Source organism: Electrona antarctica, assembly GCF_951216825.1.
Source record: "Electrona antarctica genome assembly, chromosome: 5".
NCBI classification, from domain to species: Eukaryota; Metazoa; Chordata; class Actinopteri; order Myctophiformes; family Myctophidae; genus Electrona; species Electrona antarctica.
Window position 1 is genome coordinate 33,607,165 of NC_136810.1, and position 17,518 is coordinate 33,624,682.

Here is a 17,518-nt window from a genome sequence, read left to right on the forward strand (position 1 = left end):
TTGATCACATGACTAGAGATATAGATCATGTGTGCCGATTTGCGTGAAAATTGGATAAATCTGAATGACTAATGTTTTACATAAGTCGGCCTCCTGGTGGCCCTATAAAAGGCAGATGTTAAAAATGCAGGGCAAAGATTTTTCCTTGGCCTCTAGGGAGTGCGCAAAAAAAGTTTTACACAGATCGGTGCAGTTAGGTAATAACACAAATCGGCTTGTTAGCGTGAATCTCGTTTGCGTCCGAGCAAAGGAGTTTACTCTCCGTGGTGGGAAATAATACAAGTAATGGTATGATACAAGAGAACTATAACTTGTAACTTTTATTTTTGTAGAAGAGGCAAACTATTGTTTATACCATTTGCTTTGATGGAATAAATGATTGCACTCCGTAATATGCACATACTATGCACATAATATGCACATAATATAATATGCACATACTATGCACCTAGTATGCACATAATATGCATTATATAATATGCACATAATATGCACATACTATGCACATACTATGCACATAATATGCATAATATAATATGCACATAACATGCATAATATGCACATACTATACATAATATAATATGCACATACTATGCACATACTATGCACATAATATGCATACTATGCACATAATATGCATAATATAATATGCACATAATATGCACATACTATGCATAATATAATATGCACATAATATGCACATATGCATAATATAATATGCACATAATATGTACATACTATGCATAATATAATATGCACATAATATGCACATAATATGCATAATATAATATGCACATACTATGCATAATATATTATGCACATAATATGCATAATATATTATGCACATAATATGCATAATATAATATGCACATACTATGCACAATATAATATGCACATAATATGCATAATACTAGAAAAAGTGCCCATCGGGGCCTCCTGGTTGCGCTATAATAGGCCAATGTGAAAAGGGTGCCATTTCTTCATACGCCTTTGATGGCAATTGGATGATCCATTTTTGAGGCATTTTGTTCCAAAAATCTGTTTTGCAAAAATCAACCTGTTGGTGGCACTATAACAGGCCAATGTGAAAAGGGTGGGATATATTCCTCAGCCTAGTAAGAAAATGTGTGAAAGATTTCACGTAAATTGCATGCTGCGTTCATGATTTGAGGCTTTTGTTCAAAACGGGGCAATCTTGCAAACTGTGAAAGCCAATTATAGCCAATTAGGATGGAATATGAAATATCGGACAGATCCGACTTGAGCACATGACTATAGAGATACTGTGTAACGATTTGTGAGATTTCTGGACAGAATCTGGAGGAGTAATATCAAAAAATGTGTTTTACAAAAGTCGGCCTCCTGGTGGCGCTATAAAAGGCAGATGCGGGAAATGCAGGTCAAAGGTTTGTCCTTGGCCTCTAGGGAGTGTGCATGCAACATTTCACGCAGATCGGTGCAGTTTTAGGTAAAGAATGTGAAAAGCTACCTCATGGTGGCGCTATAACAGGCCGCTCTGGAAAATGTGGGGCAGAGGTTCATCGTTGGCATCCAGGGAGTGTGTGTGCAAAGTTTGGCATCGACCGGGTTAATGGTGCCGGAGATTAGCTGGTAACAGACGGACGGAAGGACGGACGGACGGACGGACACACACACACACACGGACGGACGGAGTGCAAAACATACTCTCTCCCCATGCCTTCGGCCTGGTGGAGACAATCAATAGGGGGCAAGTACAGTGAGCTCTTGAAAATGGGATTATTTCTCACAGGATCATATCAATAATGTAAAAATAACTTTGATACTCATCATAAAACATAATTTGAATGCACTAAAATGGAGACAAGTAGGCTACTTTGACTAGTTCCAGCTGCTGTTGTAAAACTTTATTATTGAAATGAAAACTCAAAGACACGATTGACATATTTGTTTTGACATTTCCACAAACAGAAGTCTTGGGTGTAATAAAACTTACAATCAACTTCAGCCAAGGACATCTTCCTTGAGATATTCAATCTTTCTAAAAGGGTCATGGCACAACATTTTCCTGTATCAAAAGGAAAATTCTCCCTGCCTAGATCATAACAACTCAGTAAAAATGGGTAACTCCTTATTTTCCTTTTCCCATTTCCCTTGGGCAGTGTTTCTCAGAAGCAGTTGTAAACCAAAAGCAGGTTGCAGGATGTTCTGGCAAGTTCAAGGACAAAGAACAACTTCCAATGGGGAATAACATGTTATTTAATATACTGGGTCATGCTTTCATAGTCACAAAAGTCCTGCCCTCGTGTGAAACCAGTTTAGACACATTGTCGCAATATACATGGCTGCAACTAGCTCTGGTCCATAGCCTTACTGCTTCTATGATTCTGCCCTGCAGTAAGGCTCTGCTACTTTCGCTTTTAAATCTCACATGGAACTCAGACCAGCCTCTCCTCTTTAGCGTAAATAAAAAGAACGTTTTTGCTACTCACCAAAACAAAGGGGGGTTGTGTCATTAGAAAGCCTACCTTCCTTATTAGTGGGAGCACTCTGAGCCCCCCACCACACGTATAAACAGTACTTTTTGGCCAAAAAGGGATTTTGTTTCCACCAGGAAAAAAATACTTTGTTACTCCAATACGCCCTCTACCGATATTGCCCAGAGAATTGCCTCAGAGAATATTTTTCCTGAAAGAAAATCCCTTTCTGGCCAAAAAGTACCGTTTATACGTGTGGTGGGGGGGCTTAGAGTGCGTCCACTAAGGAAAGTAGGCTTTCTAATGACACAACCTGTCTTTGTATTGGTGAGTAGGTCAAACTTTCTTGAGATTTCCACTAAAGAGGAGAGGCTGGTCTGAGTTCCATGTGAGATTTAAAAGCGAAAGTAGCAGAGCCTTACTGCAGCAGTAAGGCTATGGACCAGAGCTAGGCTGCAACTATCAAAAGTAACTGTGACAGAGGTTCTATTTTTGTCAGACATTGAAAAGGCTCCAGAGGTTATTAAAATGCATTAACGTTGTCATTACATTTATTGATTATTGTGATAATGTACTGATAGAATGTGTTCACCCTGACACACTGGAACAGTCATGAAAAAAGTTGAGTCTATCACTACCCTTTTGAAAAGTCCATGGTGTAAGAATCCTTCTTATTCCATTTACATGGGAGTGAAATTGTACTCAATTAGTGGCATTGTACTCAACACACTTTGATGGGTCAGTTGTGAAGTGTTTCTGGCAAATGGTCATTAGTCTCTTCATTCCCTGTGGAGAGAAATTAAAGAAAATACATCATTACTTCAGTTCATCTTCTATTTACATTTTAATATAATAACATTGGACTTTATAGACATATTTGTCAGTGTGCTAAGATTATGCCCAAACACATGCACATATATAGAGACCCCCAAAATCAGAGCAATTGACAATTAGGTGTACAACTGACATACACAATCTGTTGTGTATGTCAGTTGTACACCTAGTTATCCTGGCTTTATTTTATTTTATCCATGACTCAGTTTTGTGAAAACAGTCACACATACTCTCTAAGGCAGGGGTTCTCAACGTTTTGGGCTGGGGACCCCCGGAAATGCTTTGGTCATGTCTCGCGACCCCCGCCCCACCCCCAATACAAATTGACTGCTACAATAACCTTAACACATTGATTGCCAGGTATATAATCAATGTGTTTTCATTGTTTGAAATGCATTTTCTTACATTTAAGAGTATTTAAGAGTATTTGAGCAGATCACCAGCTACCAGAGTGGCCGCCAGTGAACTGCGCTGTAGACACAACACACACACACATAGTTATATATGCTTCAACCAGCCAAATTGTTCAATGAGCTGAGCAATGTGTGTACTCCATAGCGATGATTTGATTGGCTGAGCACGGAATGTGATGTATGATAATGTATGATGCTAAGAACGTGTGGTTTTTATTTGTAGACCAGAGAGAGAAATATCAGGTTGGGAATTGTAAAGTTATAGTTAGTGTCATTTTAACTCTTACTCTCTGCCTCTTAATGCATATATTTAATGCACTCTCATAGTTTAATGAATACCACATTTTAGTGTATCTTGTTGCTTGGGGAACATCTTGGGTTCTCACCTGAATGTACTTTCTCTGTGTCTCATCGTTCAGGACATGTGCCACGTGTTTGGAAAAGATCTTCTCTCTGCCTGTACGAGCATGGATGCCCACCATGGTTACACCGATGGGCCAAGGAGCATTACCGATGGCCATCTGCAGATATGCATCATTTGCCTGGGAAGGGATATACAGTATATCAATTGCATGACCCCAAAGACATGTAAAACTTAAATTCAAAGATTTTAGTAGTAGTCAGAAATGACTTACCTTGACATATTCTCTTTCCAACATGAATTTGATGATATCCGTGATCGACTCTTTGATGTCAGCTGGTAAACTCTGGCAAAAAACAAAGTAAATCAAATACGAGCAAAATTACATACTAATTTATAACACACACACGGCCCTTAAGTGGTTAGTATTTTCGTTTTCCTCACTTCCTGTAGAAATTTTACCTTCTTTCTCAGCTTCCTGAAGAGGGGTTTGAGATAGGTCTCAGTTTGTGAGTGAGTGGCACTCTGCAGCTTGCCCTGAACACTGCGCTTCACATGGTCCACTCTGCTGTTCAAGTCTTTGGCCCAAACACCCAGGAGAAACTACAACACGTGTTGGAATGGAATACAGAGGGATATGTTAATCAATTTAATGAAATATGTTTAAATTAACAAGTGAATAAAGATGAATTGTTTCATTTTCTAAAAGCCTCTTCCAAAGACAGCCAATTGTCTCTCACACACACACACACACACACACACACACACACACACACACACACACACACACACACACACACACACACACACACACACACACACACACACACACACACACACACACACACACACACACACACACACACACACACACACACACACACACACACACACACACACACACACACACACACACACACACACACACACACACACACACACACACACACCTCTAGTTCCCACCCACCCACCCCTCTAGTTCCTATATTGCGTTACATTTCTTTGGTGCACGAAGACCTACAGTGTGTCCCTTTCTGTCACACTGGTCTAGTGAAGACCTACTGTCCCTCGTCTCTCTCTCTCACTCAAAAACTACAAAGTGATTCTATACAACTGTAAAGCTGTGTTTTGACAATAAAGTAGATTGTGTAGCATTCCCAGTCTTACCCTCAACACTTTGTAAATGATATCCTGGTCACGATTGTCATCTCCTGTGCCCAGGCAGGTTTTTCCAATAGCCTATAGGAGATTCCAAAAATAAGTTGAAATTGAAAAGTAACCTTTTTTCCAACATTAAGGTGGCCTTGGTATTAGACTGTAGTTAGACAGGTGGATTGATTCACGAGTCCTATAGCACTCTACCTCCAGTTCTTCTATGGTCGTACTCTCCTCATGAACTTTAAGGTCAAACTGTGTGTCTATTTGTCCTGGCTCTGTTCCCCCCACAATCTCATTCAGGTATTGCAGGTCAATCTTGTCCATGGCTGCCTTCAGGTCGTTCCTCAATCCCTGGTAACAAAGGACAGCAGAAAATATCATACCAGTGCCTTCAAACGTGTCTGAGAAGATACTCGATTCAATTTGCACTTGCAATTAATGTCTGGTTCACTGACTAAAGTACCCAATTTGTTCCATTTGTGCTTGCAATGTATGTAAACGTCTGATTTACTTAGGCAGCAGTTAATTATGTAATCAGCAACCTCACCTCCTAGCATTTTTGTGTTGTGTAGAAAACAGCAAAAACGTGGGTTTCCTGAGGTGACATACCCTTTTCTGGTTCAGTTTCCCATAGCTTCACTTCACTGGCACAGCAGCAGATTTAAACTGGAAACATGCGTCATGCGTGTTTCCAGTTAAATTAAATCTGAAGCGAAGGGAAACTTAACCAGAAACAGGTATGCCACCTTCTGGATGCAACAAAATGCACCCCTGCATTGTGTGAATGTTAGTAAATCATCATATTTCCTCTCTTTGCACAATTCTATGCATAAAGAACACGTTGTGAGGACAAAAAATTTAAAATTCAAGCAAACAGCACTTTCAGGCCAGTTAACCTCAGGATAAATAACATGATTTCTAGGCACAGAATGTGTCTGAAAATAGGCAAAAAAGCATTACTAAACCTGGCCCATAGAACCAAATCAAAATGTATTTCACTGTGAAATTTCAGGATATAACTAAGCCGTAATTCAAAAAGGAGCACATCTTGCAGTACAGCCTAGTATAATTCATACCTTGTTAACTTCTGGGGCCAGAATCTCAATCTTCCGTAGTCTTTGGAAGGCATCGTAGTCTGATTCTCCAAAAAAACGGACAGGCTCCGCTCTCTCCCTCAGCCGTCGGATTACCTTCACGACCACAGCAATGGATTATGGTTTTCATATTTTGTGTTGTGTAGTTTGGAGATACCGATAAACAGAGGAACTGGTGTAATTGAAAGTTATTCATGCCATATGGTGACTGACCTCCTGCCGTGACAATGTCATAGGCAACTTCTCTTCTGTAAGCTCCAACTCCAACCCTAACCCTGGATTAGATGTGGTGGATGGCTCATCTTCCTCCACTTTATCAGTCTTCAAAACAAAGTGGATGAAATGAAAACATACTACAGTTAGGGCTCAACTCTGGTTACACACATTTCAGATGGTTGCCATTTAAACAAATATCACTTTCCACAGATACAATTAACAAACATATATTTGTTAAAGTGTGCCGCATTTCATCAAGAGATTACACATGGAGACTTGAGAAGGGTTTAAAACACCACTGGTCTGCACACATTTAAGCACCTATCTACTCACCTGTGAAATCTACATATGTTTCTATAAAAGCAAGCAGTCTCACAGCTTACCAATGAGACCAGACATCCATATTTTCTTAATATCCATATTGTGGCATTTTATAGATGTCAAAAGAAAACAGGACTACCAGTATCTTAACCATGTGGAAACAGATTCAGTTCAGTACAGCATCAAACACTCCAATAAGGGCATTTCAAATGTGCTTTCAAATGTGCTGATAGAGCATGCTATCAACGGCACATGCATCTCAGCCCTCTTAGATTGTGTTTTGAAGGACACAATCTATAAAAAAAATAAACAAAAAAAACACAAAACCTTGTCATACGCTGCATTTAATAAAGAGCATAAAGAGCGTGGCTTCATACACTTTCACTGAAAATAAAACAGAAATGTAGTTCCCCCCCCCCCCCCCCCCCCCCCCAAGAGCAATTGTTGCAAGGCAATGCAAAACGAGTGACATGAAACCAAGGGAAAACTTAAAGTTGGCACAGCTACGAAAGCTGCTTCCACATGTGCAACATATGAAGCACAACTCTATAACCATGTTTTAATAGAAAACATACTGAACATTTCATTGTCTCATGCTGAAATCCACACTCAGGCTGTGTCCCATTTGGTTTTTGTATGGTTTCCTTTCCTTGCCCCGTTGCCTTCTGACAAACTATTAGAAATGGCAATAGAATAAAATAGAGCAGACCTGGGTCAAACTGTATTCAATCACAGATGAGTCTTAGTGAGTGTTCCAAACTCCATGGAGTACCAAGAGGGTATTCATCAGATTTGGATCATTCAGATATATTTGCACTTAAATGTTTACATAAGACTGAGATGATTGATAGTATAATATTTCGGACACTATTAAACTAGCCTATATTAGCCTACACACTGCCCTGCCGTGTGTGTGCGCGTGTGCGTGTGTGTGTGCGTGCACGCACGCACGCAAAACAGGTTACCGTACCTTTGTGCAACTACAAGCAAGATAAGCAAAACATTAAAGTATTATAGCAAATACGATTTGACCCAGGTTCCAAATAGTGTTGAAACATACATATTATATAAATGTATACGACATAGTACATACAGTAAAAAGAATCACTGGCTGATAGCCACCAATAATTTGAAAGATCGATTCCAGAGCAATTTGTTGCCATGACAATCATTAGAACTTTAAATAGTGAATAGCAGTAGTTCCCAACATGTTAGGATTTATGTGCACATCATAGCCAGTTTTTGGATGACTGGTGACCATCAAGAAAGTGCCAAGGAAGGGAAAGCTTTTGGAACACAGTCATTTGATGGCCCCACTGTCATGCATCCTGTCAACTATCTGTACTGTACCATCCCATACCTGTCTCTCGGGAGTCTCTTTCTGAACCTACAGATGCAGGCAGAAGATACAGGTTGGGGAGAAACAGCAGTCAACACAGACACAAAAACTTATGTACACCTCCTGATCAACCCCAGAACTAGTTTTGTACCTGGCCAATTATGCACAAGTTAACACTAGGCTTAGACTCCAGAGTGTGGCGTTCGAGTACGTATACAATTGAATCATTTATGATGTTTGTGGATGTTACTTTTCTTCCATTACCTTATATCCACATCTTTTGTAATAATCCTCTTCCTCTTTGCGTGCCAAGTCAGCCCTTTTGAAGTATCTCTTTTTATCCTGAAAAAGATGTTAGTAGCTGTTATTTCACTTTAAGCCAAGTACACAAGGTCACATAGACTTAATTTGCAATCATTTGGGGTAGTTTATGGAATAAATGTGAGTACACAGTCACACACAGTATACTGTAGATTTAAAGGGGGTGAAATTATAAGTGATATATTTTTGAGGGGCGCTAGCCCCTCCTATATATATATATATATATATATATATATATATACACCAGCAAATTTCTAACACCCGTGGCACATGTGGCGAGGACTTTATATTTGAAATCGGAATGTTTATATACACGTTTGGACTGTAAATGTAGCGATTGCGTAAAACAGGCTGCAGTTGCGCCATGACTGTCATGATAATCATCTAGCCGCAATTTGCAACTCTAGATTTTTTTACAATGGGAATTTGCACATAATGCAGGAGGCAGCAGTGCGACCCGTTAACAAAAACGAGTGCTTCCAAACTGCAACCCTTAGAAAAAGAATCACCTGCAGAGGATGTCTTGACAGAAAGTAGCTCATAACATGCCTACGGGGGATTTTTATGAAAAACAAGCTCGGCAGATTTAAAGAGGATAATTCAAGCTTGGACTACAGCTGCAATGTTTGTGAGTTTAACGTTGTTTAAGACAAGCAGATCACAAACCAAATTGGATGAGTGGGGAGTCAATGGAGGGTATTGCAACTCTAGATTCATCCCATTATAAAAAAATCTAGAGTTGCAAATTGCGGCTAGATAATCATCATGACAGTCATGTTTCAGGGCTAGTGTTTACACAAACCCTCAAAGCTGGACATAGGTTGGCAATGGGCTAGAGCCAGTGTAAGACAGAGTTACGAAAACTCTGTTCACTTCATGGGGCCGGTGCAATGGCGGCTCTCCTACATAGACTTCTATTGAGTCCTGGACCGGAAGTAGGCAGAAATGCATTGGACCCAGGTAACAGCCTAGCCCCTCTCGGGACCCTACGTTAAAGTTTTCTGACATTTGGATGACTTTACACGTAGGGTCCCTCTCCAGTTCGTAAGCCCACTATAGGACGCATCTGTACATAACCTCCGTTGCGGCCGTGCTGCGCTTTTTTGATGGGGTTTAGATGTTTCAAAAGAAGCATATAGGAGCTATAGGAGACAACGGAAACGTCAGAGAATTTTCCTTTGGCGCAGAAGCCGTTAAGTATTTTTAATCTTTGTTTGACCGTTTTGGCAGCTCTGAAATTCTCTCTTCCTTCCTTGACTTCCTTATTGACATCCCATTGTACCACCTCCAGCATCAACACTGGCTACAGTGGCGACAGAGCGATCAGAGGCAGGAACGCGACACGCAGCTAGCCAACCTGGCGCTGGAGGCGGTACAATGGGATGTCAATAAGGAAGTCAAGGAAGTGAGGAAGAGAGACTTTCAGAGCCATTTTGCGGGCGACAACTGAGAAGGGACCCTCCGGAAGGTAAACATCCAAATGTTTAACCTTTACGGGGGTTCCGAGAGGGGCTAGTAACAGCCCAGCTTTAATGATCTTAAATCCCTTTATTTTAGATTGTTTTGTAGTAATCGTACAACCTAAACATTAGAGACTTTAGTTGTTACTGTACAATACTTTAAAACATTTGTCATGTTGCACACAGGCCTAAAAACTCCAGCTTGTCCCTCTCCAGGCTGCATGAACAACGCTCGGTTTCTGCCCCCTCAATATCGTAACTCTTCTATTAGATGGCTCTGGGTTGGGTTAGCGCCCCTCAATAAAATAAATATCACTTGCAGCACCAGTAGGCCTACCATCACATCAATGTTAAATTATTACAAAATTAATTACTCAGCTGGTTTAAATAGTAAATCTAAAGGTCTATTTTTCTTGTGTTCAATTGAAAATAGCTTAACCAGCTTCGTATCCCCCACGGCCTCTAGATGACGCTGTGGGTTGATTTACCTGAGATAAAATGAAGCAACACTAAAAATAACTCGACAACAACGCCATCTCAAGGCCGCGCGATTAGTATCTATGATGATGTGTTTCTGTCTTTATGTAGAAGAAAACTCATAAAAGCCATTTAAATCGTTTATCGGTTCCAGTTTGTGTCTGTTTCTCTCGTAGTGTGTAAACACCTGGGTTTCCGAGGCTACTGTCTGTGTACCATTTCAAAGCTAGGTTAGCTAGCTAACGAAAACAAACATTTTTATCAAGCACTCACGTCAATAAGCTCTCTATCTTCGATGAGTTTTCTCTTCCTCGCGATCTCAGCCTTAAGTATGTCCATTTCACCACAAGTCTTCAGGCTACTGTTTGATTTCAACAAACCCCAGACTGTAATATTTAACAAACCCACAGGAATCGGATTGTAAGATTTGTGAGACGAGGCTGGTACTGGTAGTAGTAGTAGCAGGCGGCGCCGCGGCTAGGCTAACAATCCGGAAGTAAGCAAAGGAACTGTTTTGTTTTCTTCTTCTTTTTGATTTCCGGCAGTGTGGACGTCGCGAAGCGTATTACTGCCCTCCACTGGTGTGGTGGTTTATTCACGTGCAGTGGTGATTCTCACTCACATTATAGAATATACATTTAGGCCTACTTGAACTAGGGAACAGAAATATAAAGAATAAATATAGCTGCAAGCAGCGATAAAGCGGGACCAAGATAGAAGACAACAGAAAACAACAACCTTGCGGTCCAAGGGCAAGAGCTCTACTGACTGAGCTACACGGAGACAATCAGTTACTCCATTGTTAACAGGAAAATCATTCAGTGTTAGTTTAGCTTAAGTACTCAAACTTTTAGAAATGAGCAGATCTACATGCTCATAACAGCCCGGTACAGTACAGTATGGTACAGTACAGTACAGTACAGTACGGTACAGTACAGTACAGTACAGTACAGTACAGTACAGTACAGTACAGTACAGTACAGTACAGTACAGTACAGTACAGTACAGTACAGTACAGTACCATATGGTACAGTACAGCACAGTATGGTACAGTACGGTATTACACTATTGCACTTATTACACTATTACACTATTGCACTTATTACTCTTATTACACTATTACACTACTATTACACTTATTACACTATTACACTAATATTACACTACTATTACACTATTACACTAAATACACTTATTACACTATTAAAAAATTAGACTTAATACACTATTTCACTATTACACTTATTACACTATTACACTATTACACTAAATACACTTACTTATTACACTATTTCACTATTACAGTTACTAGTATCTCTATTATTGTGATGCCATGTCCTAGTGCCTGATGGGTCAAAAAGTGAGGTCAAATGTAATCTACTTCAATATTTCTATAGTTGAGTCATCACAAAACTTGCAGCACACAATGCATACACTGAGTTGTCATTACCCGGATTTGAACACACAACCTTGTGGTCCAACGGCGAGAGCTCTACCGACTGAGAATTTTCACAACCCAGCAATTTTCATTGGCTCATAAAAACTTCATTTTTTCACTTCACAAAATGTGCTACGATTTATTGTCCGTATAGGTCCAAAGTTCACGTGTAGAAGTTTTCGTGCATTTTTATCAAAGATCCTGGGGGAGATACATTTTAACTTTTTATCATATAATTCAAAATGGCAGGTGATCTAAAGGTCAAAGGTCAAAATTCAGAACACGAAAGTTGTTCGGCATGAGGAGACACATGTGTGTATCAAAGTGTCATTGCCAACGGTCAAACGGTTCATGAGATATGCACGTTCAAAGTTTGCATTTTCAATTGAGTGCTATAGCGCCACCATTTGGCCAATCGTCATGGGCTTCGCATAGTCACCGTTTGGCATGGCCCTCTACCATGTTGACAAGTTTCGCGAAAATCAACTGCACGGTTCAGCCAGAAAGCTATTTTTGGCGGAAGGAGAAGGAGAAGGAGAAGAAAAAAAAACACAAAAACAATAAGTGACCAAAGTCACTACGTGACTTCTTGGTCCCTTAAAAAAGAGATTATAACATACAAAATGTAAAATACATAAATAGGAGATAGAGTGAACATTTATGTGTGTATATGCACAATATGTGAACCGGGAGAGGAAAGGCATGAAATGTAGGCCTATAGTTTAACCATTATGTATAAATATGTAGATAGATTATGGCTGGGTTTCCCGAAACGCATTTAGTGTAAGACTTGTAAGACATGCTCAGATGCCCTCTAGGCCGCACACGGTCCTACTTTTGTGTCGCTTTTGTGTCCCCATAGTTATACTGTGACGCTCCGTCGGACTAAATCTGAGACTAAAACAACCACGAAAGTCTCATTTTACCGCTTTCCTCGCAACAACAAAGCTGCGCTGCTCTCCCAAATCTGGCTGTGACAGGCCGTCTGCCCCACACTGAATACTATCGCCATTTTATTTCATTGTGTCAACTAAATCCTGTGAAAAAAATAATAATGCAAACTATTCAACATACTCAAGCCTGCAAACATATGCCCCCGAAATATTTTACTGAGCAAATGGACTGTTAGGCCTACCACCTTCAATAATAATGATAATAATAGTCTTTATTGTCTCCACATCATATCTTTTTTTTGTCATGTACACATGGACATTAATAATTCTACTCGAGTTGGAAGCATTAAGACCCATTTTAACCTCAATGGCTTCCTTTCTGAAAAATAACGTCATTGTAAAAAGATTCACGCGTTTAGATATTCTATTTACATGCAGACGGGAGCTGGTGCCACTTGGACCCGGACGTAACGTAGCACTACAAAATGACGTCGGACTTAAATACTGAATGGTAGGCCTCAGGTCTACCATTCTGAAATTTAATTTAATAATATTTGGACTGCTGGACAGCTGACAGTACTCTTTACTCTTAAAAAAATATATATATATATATATATATATATATATATATATATATATATATATATATATATTTATTTTTTAAGAGAGACTACTGTCAGCTGTCCAGCAGTCCAAATATTATTAAATAAAATTTCAGAATGGTAGACCTGAGGCCTGAGGCCTACCATACCAGGCCTGAGGCCTACCATTGCGTGGCACATCTATGCACGGAATGTCTATGTTCACAGGCTTCTGTAAAGGGCATCTGAGCATGTGCGGCACTACAAGTCTTACACTAAATGCGTTCGGGAAACCCAGCCTATGTCTCTCAGGAGTGAGGCAGAGGGAGGGACTGTGACGGGCTGACGGCTCGCAAAATGTGCACAACAGAGAAGTGTTCAGAGTCAGACCACCAGGCTTTCCACCTCGGAGGATTAACTGATATGATGATAGCATAATTTTCTATGCATTTTGCGGGCTGGGTCAGCCCAACATATATTCTTCCTGCCTATGGTGGGCCAGGCTAGAACTGCCCCTGTACAGCCTATAGGCCTATATTGATCAAGTAGCCTATATGCTCCCTGACAGAGGATGCTCTTATCTGGATGGTGCAGTATATAGAAAGTTGTTTCATGTTTCAAGTCTTCAGTTGTCCGCGTGGAGATGTCTTCATGTCAGGTCTTCAGATGACTGGGACTGGAAAAGGGGCTGCAGAGAATTGGACAGGGGAGGGATTTGTTTATTCCATTGTTTATTCCATTAATAAACAGGAATTCATTAGAGCTGTGGATTTTGCAGCAAGTGTATAGTCTAGCACCACTCATGATATCTAACAAAGATCGGATGGGAGTCCCTGGCCTGAACGATGAATTGGGGTCCTTTTGGGAACCCCTGCAGTATAACATATATAATAATAACTATTGGTTAATTGAATACATAGGATAGGACCACAATGAGAACCATCCCTCTATATAATGGCTTTTTATGTTATCCTTTTACCATCATCATATAATCATAGGCTACCGCTGTACTAAATAAAGTAGGCCTATTCAAACAATCAATAATGTATACTGTATGTAATAATAATATTAATAATAATAAATGAATAAATAAATGAATAAATGAATGAATGAATGAATGAATGAATGAATGAATACATTATTATTAATAATAATAATAATAATAATAATAATAATAATAATAATAATAATAATAATAATAATAATAATAATAATAATAATAATAATAATAATAATAATGGGTTGTTACTTTGATACAAATCCAGTTCGGTGTTTGGACACTAGTGTTATGGACCCTCCAGATGAGACCGTACCATCAGGTGTCGCAAAGGGATGTGACCAATTTTAATATTAAAGTCATGTATTTAATTACATAGCGAGAGGACCAACTCATGAGAACCAGGGGATGAAAATGGAAATGCAGCTGAGCAAACGTTAACGTCAAACAGTTGTGGTCATTAATTGACTCCATTAAGGGGCAGACTGGGACTGGGTAGTTATAATTTGCTGTTGACAGAATCTGCAGACAAGCCAAAGCAGAATTTTAACAGTGATCCCGGTTGCAGCCTACTGGATTCGTCTTCTGAGCAGCGATTCTCGGGTTTACAACTTACTGTAGCCGAATACAGATCCTAAATATGGAGTTTGGGGAAAGGAAGAGAAGAAGGAAGTCACAGAGCTATAAACTGATCACGGATGAAGGTATGCGAAAGATTGCAAGACGCGAAGAACGATTCATCCTGCAATCTGACTACCGGTATGAGAGTGTACGAAATTTGCAAGATGCGCCAGGCGCGTGCTGTCTGTATTCCTGTCGATGTTGCACGCAGTGACGAATCATAAACAAAAGGTTTCGCCTCGTCAATATTAGCCTACATTAGCAATATAAAGGCCAGGTATAAAGAGCGTGTGTGCCAATTAACTAAATGGAATTATCTTTACATATGTGGCCAAGTGGAAAATAGCATGTTCCAGAAGAAACCACTAGATGGCACTAAACCCCTATGGGTCTTCCCAGGGCCAGGTGTACCAGAGAGGAAGTTGTAGTAGAGGAAGCAGGAAGTGAATCATCTTCCATTTTACTGCCACTGTCCATGATTGTGGAGAGTTGTTTATATTCTAAACATGGTAAATATATATTATCTGTTCTTTCTGTGCAAAATTACCAATAGATATGCATTAACGTGATTGTATGGAAAGTGTAACATGTAATGTTTGTCAAGGATGGTCATTGTATGCATTGGATGTTTACAGATTGTGTTCACATGCAACAGTAGTGAGCAGAGGAGTGTTGTACAGCTTCATGCTGCAAGCATTGTAAGTTTCTTTCTAGAGATACAACTGGTTCTTTTATTTGTATTGTTTGAGAATGTTTCATTTGTGCATGTTACTGAAAGTATTATTTGTTTGTATTGTATAGTGCTGAAGGAGGTTGATGAAACCTGTGTTTCATGTGCTGTGAGAGCACCAAAGAGTTCATGTAGTGAGTACTGTTCTTAGATATGTTGAGACATTTATTTCACATTAATATACAACATGTTTACTGTGCTTTGTAAAGTAACTATGTGATTTTGTTGTTTTCTTTTCTTTTTGTTAACAGAAGAGGTATCACTACAGTTATTTGTGCACCTTAAATAGGACAGAGTATTGTTGTTAGCAAAGACAAGCTGCTCTTTTTTGTTTTGTTTTGTTACCTTTGTTGTCTTTTATCAACACCAACCTTAAATTGGAAACTCTAAAAAATAACTTAAAACTGTTCTCATTTGCTGAAGGACAGTCTGATAATAAACAACCCCAAATGCAGTATTGTGTCCGGTGTCATCCATATCACCAGGTCACACATAATAAATAAACTTTAATTGAACAATTATTACCTGTCCTAGTGTTCCAAAATGGGAGAATTCTAAATTCTAAATGCCATCCGCCTGTTATAGCCTACAAAGATGACGGTTCCCTCAACTTCCCTATCTAGACAAGACTACTTCATACAACCTACAGGTGGTGGAATGTGCAGTTGGGAGGGGGCTGAGCATGGCTAGCATCAGCTTCCACAACCACAATGCTCATTAATAATGAGTATTATGGTTATGAGAACGCAATTATTTCTTATTTCCAGTCCCTGTAGTTTTATTGGGAAATTCTGTTTACTTTTCTTATTTCAACTATAATGGAATTATATTGACTGAGTGAAAATGCTGTATTTTTGTTATGTAGATTTTGAGCCAAGATATTCGGGGAATTCCTTCAATTCCAGTTGCTCAGATACCAATGGAGAGTGTAAAGATGCTGCTGTACCGGATGGTGGGTACTGTCTTTGTAAAGATTCCACATAATTACATACTGTATATTCAGTGGCTATAATGTAATATCTCATAATTACATACTGTATGTTCAGTGGCTATAATGTAATATATCATAATTACATATGTTCAGTGGCTATAATGTAATATCTCACGGCTCTCCATTCAGTTTGGTTAGGGGACGAAAGCATGGAGATCAAGAGACAAATCACTGGCATGATGAGGCTTCTGAACGATAAGACTGGCAGGGTTTATCAACGAGTGGGAGCGGAAGCAGAGAGCTTGAAAATGGAGCCCCGGCATGAACATCTAAATTGGACTCAACAGCCAGCCACATTATCTCTCCCTTCAGAGGACCACCAGAACATCTGGGACTGCACAAAGGGTCCAGGACCCTCGCCTTCAGTTCATACACATCCAGCCCCACCCTCAATGGCCAGAACTGTGGCCAATACAAAGCCCTCGGGATCTTCAACAACAGCAAGGGCTTGATCACAGTGAATGAAGGTGTAGCCTACTTGTAAGCATTTTTGGAAAGATGAGCTGCTTGTGTCAAAATTTCTATCGAAAATAGAAAGAATGTAAAATCTCTGTTAGCAGCCCTGAAAAGGCTGTATATGTTACATCTATAAGTGGTTTGAACCGACTAACATTTAAATCCTTAGAGAGCTCCGGCGTAATCACGCTAGGGCTAACAAAGAACGATTCATCCTGCAATCTGACTACCGGTATGAGAGTGTACGAAATTTGCATTATGGCCTGAGGGTTATGCTAGAGTAGAGGTCACAGGGTCACCAAAATACTTAGAGTTCATTCTCTGCAGGGCATGAAGATGCAGAACAGTGTTGACATCTCAG

At 39.7% G+C, this 17,518-nt stretch overlaps 1 protein-coding gene and 1 long non-coding RNA gene across 2 annotated transcripts; one reads left to right on the top strand and one right to left on the bottom strand.

Annotated features, from left to right (window-relative positions):
* Nucleotides 1-1,871: 1,871 nt before the first annotated feature.
* On the bottom strand, nt 1,872-10,990 carry prpf18 (PRP18 pre-mRNA processing factor 18 homolog (yeast)). Its single transcript, XM_079502480.1, has 10 exons — nt 10,724-10,990; nt 8,457-8,534; nt 6,530-6,637; nt 6,299-6,412; nt 5,427-5,573; nt 5,232-5,303; nt 4,527-4,667; nt 4,339-4,410; nt 4,090-4,245; nt 1,872-3,242 (listed from the first exon to the last, which is right to left on the bottom strand). Exons 1-10 carry the CDS (start codon nt 10,787-10,789, stop codon nt 3,159-3,161), a joined length of 1,038 nt encoding a protein of 345 aa, XP_079358606.1. The 5' UTR covers nt 10,790-10,990; the 3' UTR covers nt 1,872-3,158.
* A 4,627-nt stretch (nt 10,991-15,617) lies between these two features.
* On the top strand, nt 15,618-16,643 carry LOC306923330. Its single transcript, XR_013790038.1, has 3 exons — nt 15,618-15,678; nt 15,782-15,844; nt 16,576-16,643. It is a non-coding gene; the product is annotated as an uncharacterized lncRNA (long non-coding RNA).
* Nucleotides 16,644-17,518: the final 875 nt, after the last annotated feature.

Bases quoted from the DNA above. Each gene is read 5' to 3' on its own strand.
- prpf18 (XM_079502480.1), bottom strand. From the start codon at position 10,789: ATGGACATACTTAAGGCTGAGATCGCGAGGAAGAGAAAACTCATCGAA. The intron at 6,638-8,456 runs GTAATGGAAGAA...TTTGTTTTGAAG, and splicing joins ACAAAAGATGTGGATATAAG to ACTGATAAAGTGGAGGAAGA. The intron at 4,246-4,338 runs GTAAGTCATTTC...ATCCCTTCCCAG, and splicing joins TGGAAAGAGAATATGTCAAG to GCAAATGATGCATATCTGCA.